The following is a 7,888-nucleotide window of genomic DNA, read 5'->3' on the forward strand; positions in this document are numbered from 1 at the left end:
TATTGACTACCACGAGACGTCTAGAAACAAAATAAATTTTTTAATGAACTGAAAAGAAATAACCTTTATTTATTTTTAAACCTTTTATGCTCTTAACCTTTTATTTTTATTTTTTATATTGCCATATTTTATCCAATACGTTCCTTTAGATATCTTTTTACTTCTTTTTCCTTATAGCTTTGTGAAGCACCTTGAGATGACGTTTGTCTTTTAAAGTGTGCTATATAAATCAAATGTATTATTATTATTATTATTATTATTATTATTATTATTATATAATGCATTGAGAAAGTACTGATCACATTATAAAAATCAAATAGATATTTTGCTTTCCTGATCGTGTACCTCCATTAGGCTTTAGTGCTCACACAGTTTAGTTGCCCCGGGCTACCTTTAGTGCCCTGCCTTGCTGTATTGATGCCATACTTCTTCAGTTTGAATTAACTCATGTGTTGTTATTACTACTCTCCATGAGAATACCTTATTTGTTTGTTAAAGGAATACACGCAGTCTGTCTCCAGGAATAATCTTCTTAACTGTTTGAGGACTGCAGAGGTGGCCTACGTGTTTTGTCATGTCACGTTAACAACCTTAAAGTCACCTCATCGTCGTTTTCAGAGATTAAAGAAATCTGGTTTCAATTCACCCCGGCCTGAACTCTTACACAGTCTCACGCTCAGCTGTCAGGCCTGATGGAGGACTCTCTTCTCTACATTTAATTTGTACAGGACTGTATCTCACTGCTATGTTCCAAAGAAAATATCCCAGCTTAATATGAGATGTTTTTCCACAAGTCACAGGAGGTTAAATAAATCACATCCTCGAAGATAAATAAAAAAGACTAATTAAAATTGGCTTGTTGGTTAATCTACACACATTTTTTTCCAAGATGAATAATTTCTTCTAATACATCATGACTTTGAAATGGTCGTTATTAATGTCATATGGTTAGTTGTTTTTGGGCAGTGTGTACACCCTAACAACCTGCACTCTGTAAAAAAAAAATTATATATGTATATTTTAGTTATTTTTTCTTGTACTTCCATACCGGTTAGGTGTATTTTTTTGCTTGCTTAATTTGCTCTAAATTCCTTTCGTATTGTTGTGATTTATTTCTTGTTAAATGATGAAGATACTGTTAATTGGCTCGTGTTATCTCAGGTTGCAGGGCTTTAACCTCTCTCAGCCACCATAAATAAATACAAGTTGTTATAAAAAAAGTAAAATATAAACAGCTGTCTGCTCGATTTATCCCAGAAGTCATACATTCTATTCACACTTGATACCTGGCTTTCTAAAATTCAGCCTCCCTCTTGAGAATAAAAGCAATTCCATATTCCTGTAAATGTCAAATGAATAATGTGCAAGCTTTAATACAGCAGGTATTTCATCCTTGCTTTAACTTCATGAATAAATATAATTATTTTCATTTCCTTGTCTCCCTCTCAGGTATGGAGCCCAGCCATTGAGCCTCAGTAAACTGGTTCCTCATCTCTGCACGTTGACTGGAGACCAGAACCCACAGGTAAGAGACGCATCACTTCAGCATTATAATTAGGGGTGTAACGCTTCACAAACATTTCGGTTCGGTACGTAGTGTAACTCGGTTTTTAGCTCACGATTCGGTACGTTTTCGGTACAGCTGAAAAAATGATCACAAAACATAAAATATTTTTTGGGGTTTTTTAATTATTATTAAACTGTGAATAATGTATTCACTCAAATAAATACAAAATATAATATGAATCAACATTAAGGTGCAGCATTTCGATGAACTGAAATAATCTGTACTGAACTAGTACTCACCTAAGCAGCCAGCTTGACATTAGGACTTGCTTGCTTGCCGAAAGGGCAGATCTGCTGGCACTAACAATGTCTCCTGCTGTGGAGAACACCCTCTCGCTAGGGACAGAGGTAGCAGATACAGCCAGGTAGCGCTTTGCTAACATGGCAACATAAGGATATTTGGCGTTTGTAATAGCTTTGGCTCGGTCTGAACTTTTTGCGAGTGGTGGAGGCTTAACTGCTAGTGGGAGTTGGGTTTGCACTTCAGTCTTTTTTCTTTTGGTACCGGTGATATTCATGTTCGGGTGATGCCTTTTCAAATTAGTGTGCAAGTTTGATGTATTGCCAGCCGCGTAACCAATTTTAGTCGAACAATGCCGACAAACAGCTTTGGTTCGGTCCACCTGTCTTTGTCCGTCATCCTTGTACGTAACTGCGAAACCAAAATGTTCCCAAATCGGAGACTTCAATGATGCTGGAGGATTTTCGAGCTCAACTTTATCTGCTTTCGCCAGTTCCTCAAATTACTGACTAAATTTGAACACATCCCTGTGAGCAGCTCTCATAGTATGCCTCTCGTCCAATGAAATGACTTGGTCGCTCGATGATGCGTTGAACCCAATGTGAGCAAATTACTCTGAACGCTGCGACGCAGCACCTGAGATTACTTCCAAAAAGTTGTTCACGTTCTCAATTTTTTACGTTTAACGTTATATTCGTTCGGTACACACGTGTACCGGTACACACGTGTACCGAACCGAAGGGCCAATACTGAATATTTTCGATACGTATACCGTTACACCCCTAATTATAATATATAATCTGCTTACATATCTGCTTGTACTTTATGGGTAGAGAATGGGTAGAGAAATGTTTCTTCCTTGTACCAGTCCGTAGCTAAGCTTGTGGTTTAGCTCTCAGCCTCCAGAGTGTGATTATTACTGTTATTAGAGCAGATGGGCTCTGTAGAGCACTAACACCCAACCATTAACACACACACACACGCGCACACACACATACTCACACAGAGAGTACTTGCTGAATATGTGTGTGAGGGAGAGTGAGGGGATGGTTTTATATCTCCTGTGGAGTTGCACCCCAAAACTGAAATCTGCTCTTCTCCTATACCCAATGATTATCTACCCACATTCTGTCCCGACCAATCAACATCTTCAGCAGTCTTCGCCCACCCTCAGTTGCAGAGTGTCCCTTTTACAGCATCCCAGCACCAAACCACTACAGTGCTCACAAAAAAACTAGCAAATCCGATGTCTCCCATTAGGGGGATTAGTGCAGGCCCTTAAGGTTTTGTTTTTTAATCTCTTTTGTAATCTCTCTTTTGTGCGTGTAACCCCGCACAGTAAAGCACGAGGGTAATCTGTATGCAATTTGACCATATTTGCAAGAAACACAGCATTTTAGATGGTATACCAGTGCAAGTTTTCAATGCATTGTTATTACAACCGCAGGCAATACAAAAGGATAAACTAGCAATAAGAAAGGAATGAAAAAACAAATACATTTTCATGACAGGAAAAGGAGTAGGTAATATCTTGTACCTGAAGTAAAATCCCTCAGCCTTGTTTTGTATCTCCAAAAAAGGACATAACACAATTCTATAAGCACCCGGAGAGGGAGATGTAAGGGGGAACAAATCAAATGCTTGTAGCAGTTACGCTTCCCACAGTTGCACATCTTTTTGTAGGTCTTTTAAATTGCATAACGTCTGCTGTCTGTAGGTACGCGAGGCCTCCATAGCAGCACTGGTGGATGTTTATCGTCACGTTGGAGAGAGGGTCCGAGCAGACCTGGGAAAGAGAGGACTGCCCGCTGCAAGGTGAGTTATTTTGAACATGTCAGCTATATAGATAGGCTCCTGCATTGTGAGCACCCGTTTTTCTACTTGTTTGTTTGGGGGGGGAGTTGTGTGGAGGGTCTGTGGGTCCCGTGGCCCTGGCATTCGCTCTGTTCCAGGCCACACCATGCACCACTCTGCCCTTCACACACACAGAGAGACACTTTCATCCAGAGCACAATGCTGACTGACCGGGGGAGGAGGGTGGGAGTGGGCAGATGGGGCACAAAGGCGTTGGGTGGAGTAACAGAATTTGTGAAAAATTGCAGAAAGTCTGTGTGTGACTGTGTTAAGGTCCATTGAGAGGTTTCGTCCTTCTTTGGTCGTCCCGGTTACATGTGCTGGTTTGAGGGTTATTCTAAGCACACAGTGACCCCTTCTCTCTCCCCCCCCCCCCCCACCTCTCTCTCTCTCTCTCTCTCTCTCTCTCTCCCCCTGTGTGAGACCTGATCAGCAGCCAGGGTTGTGTGCTGACTGCTCAGTATGAGTCTTGTGTCTGTGAATGCTGGCTGTGGCCATGTGTCATGTGTTGTGCATATTAAGCCTGTTTGTCTCCAGTATCAACACGCCTTCTGTTCATGTGGGATTCATACAGCCTGTTGTTTGTCTGTTATGTTGAGGTCTCACAGATGTGCAGATTACAGTTCGATACCAATACTTCTTCTGTGGAAGTGTGCCGTTAACATTAAAACATTACAAATATGCATTGATTTTAACTTTAATTGGGGTTAGCCCACATTTATTTCTTGATACTGTATTCACTATTAGTATCAGAGCACTGTTTGTAGGTACATGGTTGCAGGGTTTAATTAAGGTCTGCAGCCAAGGTCTTGCCAACCAGATCACATATCAACTCTGCAGAGCTGTTATCAGATAATGGAGAGAAAGTGGAAGTTGTGACAAGAGGTAGAAAGTTGGAAAGCGCATTGGAGAAGGCAGAATGGATAAAAGTAGCAAATGACAAGATATAAGCCAAGTTTCCCAACACAAGGTTAGCCCGCATGAAATCCTTGATGTGTGTGGCTTATAGCAGTTTGTGTCACATGCATTATTGATGGGACATTTTTGGTTTAAGTATCCCTTTGTTATGCCCTTTAATTAGGAAAAGAGCCCCCCTTTGTATCCAAGCCTACAGCCCTAAATTACATACATAATGTATTTGTTTTATTGATATGAAAAATATGTTTACACTAACCCAAATAATTGTAATAAAGAAACATTTTGTAATGCACTGCAGGACAACCTTAAGGTCAATCCACATTGTCAGAAGTGTTTTTTATGTCTTCCAGTAATGTAGTAATCTACACTGACCCCCAAACACCCTCCATGCTTTTGTTACCCTTAGACTTAGGCTGTCAGCTTGCAGGGTTCACTATCTGGTATATTCTGGCATAGGCTATAGGCAAGATAAAAAGATTAATCAATTCATAAGTAAAAACAATGGCAATTTGAATCTATATGAATAACATCGTGACTGGCAGTCAGAGTTGCTCTACATTGAATGGACCAAGCTCTTTAGCAGCGCTTAAGGGGCCACTCATGTCTCTCGCTTTTAATGTCCCATCACGAGTTGTACCTCTTTTGTTTGTTATTGTTATTGGTCTATAGTATGTGTGGGTCGTTCTGCCTGGATGCTCCTGATTTGTAATGCCTGGTAATAAAGGTTTAAGATGTAGTTTACTATCAAAATCAAGGAATGGTTTTACCCCAAATTAGCTTCTTCCCTAATTCAGGTCCCAGACTGTTAAGAACAGGATTGTTGAGAGTTTGATTAAATCATTCAGGTCAGTTCATCTGGTCAGTGTTCTGCACCTCGGATGAGATCACTCGCCCTACAGTGAACCCGATTACTCCTCTTAGACTGACAGTGACTCGGGTTAACCCTGCTCTGGCTGTCAGCCTGAGTGGGTCAGCAAGTATTATCTGACCCAGCTCCTTCTGTCCTGCTTTGAATGTAGGTCAGACATTACCTGGATTTCTTTGTGCATGTTTCTGTTACAGGTGACGAAACGTACTAAAATGTAACTGGTAGTGATTCGTACGGAAGTCCTATTCTAGATTTGAGTCCATTGTTAATGGTACACTACATGGGAATAACCTTGGAAAGCTGTCTCCTATTAATAGGTCCGATGCTGATTGATCAATGATTATTCTATAGGCCTGCTTCACGCATATTTCTTGTTCGAGAGTGAAATGATCTACCTGACAGGTGTTCTGAAGTCTGCTTGATTCGAGTGCAAGCTTTTTAATGACAGATGACCTGTGCCCAACACAGATTGATATTTCAGTGTGAAAATGGGATGCTGGAATCAAAAGATGTGAGGAGGGAGGTTTAAGTAGAAAAGATAAATAGAAAGGAGGGAGGGAAGGCAAGGGTTGGAGAAGGAGAGACATGGAGGGGGGAGGATAAGCACCGCTTTCTATCTGCCGCTAGCTGTGCAGCCCCTCCCCCTCTGACGAGTGTTTATATGTGTGTGTGTCTGGGTATGGGAGGGAGGTTATGTAAAGGGTAACTGAATCTCTTCTCTGCCTGTCACATAAACTGGCCTGTTTGTCTCTCTGACACACACATGCACGCAGAGACCCCGTCTGAGATTTAACCATTTGTACCGCTGTGGACATTTCTCAGTGTGTGCGTGCTCAGGATACAGTAGGTGGTGCTTTGTCCTATGCCCATAGCATGCTTTGCTCTTTCCTTTTTTTGGCTCCTTCTCTCTCTCTCTCACGCCGTCGCTCCCTCCTCCCGTCTTCCACCCTCCCTCCCCTCTCGGAGCCACTGCACCATGTTGGATACAAAGAGCTGAGGGAAGTCGAGGACCAGAGTGTGTCACTAGCATGGGAGCTAACGCTACGTTGCGCAGCAACCTATTAAATAGTCCTCTGGGAAATACTGAGGCAAATGAGTATTGAAGACTTAAGGCTGGGCTATTTCTGAACTGAATAGACATACTAATGAAAGAAAAGGAGCCACGTGAGAGGACTACACATCAGAGGAGCACCTCGCAACGTTAATTGTCACTTGTCTTGAGCTGTTAAGCTTTCCTTTAGTTGTGGACCTGCACCGAGACAGCAAAAGACAAACAGACAGAACGAGGACGGTGTGTATGACGCTTATTCCTGTGTGCTGACATCCATGGCTAACCTTTAACAAGGAGACATGAGGGCATGTTACTTGACGTTGTGTCTGTGTTATTATCCTACCATTCATTTATGTGCTGGAAAGGTTTGAGGTTATTATTTGTGCTATTATTTGATATTTGCTGGACTGTGATCTGGAAAGACCTTACAGTATTAACATGCAGAGAATCTTACATGTGTCGCACATGACTGAGCAGACCTGGCTCGGCATTGCGTTTGTTTTTATGTGTTTAGTGCTGAGCAGGATGTTGAAAGGACTCGTGTCGTGTTGCTGCTGAAGCCTCATGTGTGTGATGTAGACACACCCACCCTCAGATAGACAGGCAGACAGATTGATAGGCAGACGGGCGGGTAGTCCACATGTTGCTGCTGATCATACCTTCACTTGAAATTCACAGCACATGCCTGTCTGTGTCTATGTCAAAAATGTGCGTGCAGCCATCTGTGTGTGCTCCCTTGTCATGACTCTGACTTGAGATGATGTGTAAGGTTTTATAATTCAGTATCATTGTGATATATCCAATTTAGGGGTGAGGGATTATTCAATGATGATGATTTATCAGCTTTTAATGTAATTCTATTGCAATTAATTCCTATACACAATTACACCCTATTATAGATTATAAATTCATATATTAACCAAAAATGTGTTAGGAAATTAGATGTTGGATCATCACAATATTGCAGTTCAGTGCTTGAACCCGGATTCAAGCCGGAATCCGGGTTAATCTCATTATTGTCCTAATCTTAGTACTCCGTATGTAGTATGTGCATGCACGTGAAACAGTCAATGTATAGCTGAAAATATATATATTTTTTTATACTTACATTCTACGTGAATCTGTTATGTTCATTTTGCATTAAAGTTCACTGTAAATGAGAAACTACCCTGTACTTTTCAAGGATTTAATTCACAAGAGTTTAAGCACATGGTCATTAAACTATTTGTTTATTGAATTACCACAAAACATACTATATGCGATATATATTGTTATCGAGATTACCTATATCGGTATAGAAGCTTTTAGCCATACTACCCAGCCCTATTACAATTCTGCAATTATAGTTTTTGATAAGCTATGTTGGTATCTTTGGCTGCCAAGGCACACA

The 7,888-nt window shown here is 41.0% G+C and overlaps 1 protein-coding gene across 26 annotated transcripts in view; it reads left to right on the forward strand.

Annotated features, from left to right (window-relative positions):
- The window catches only part of clasp2 (cytoplasmic linker associated protein 2), a 74,584-nt gene that overhangs the window by 18,186 nt on the left and 48,510 nt on the right, over positions 1 to 7,888 (forward strand). For 25 of the 26 annotated variants that reach the window (XM_010796814.1, XM_010796825.1, XM_010796816.1 and 22 more), the window contains 2 exons: positions 1,450 to 1,525; positions 3,525 to 3,622. In XM_010796814.1, coding sequence (XP_010795116.1) covers positions 1,450 to 1,525; positions 3,525 to 3,622 — 174 coding nt within the window. Of the gene's footprint in view, positions 1 to 1,449; positions 1,526 to 3,524; positions 3,623 to 6,160; positions 6,739 to 7,888 lie in introns of those variants that run through there. The other variant, XM_010796836.1, reaches the window with a different exon arrangement.

Source organism: Notothenia coriiceps, unplaced genomic scaffold (genome assembly GCF_000735185.1).
Source record: "Notothenia coriiceps isolate Sejong01 unplaced genomic scaffold, NC01 NC01_scaffold00037251, whole genome shotgun sequence".
In the NCBI taxonomy this organism is placed as follows: domain Eukaryota; kingdom Metazoa; phylum Chordata; class Actinopteri; order Perciformes; family Nototheniidae; genus Notothenia; species Notothenia coriiceps.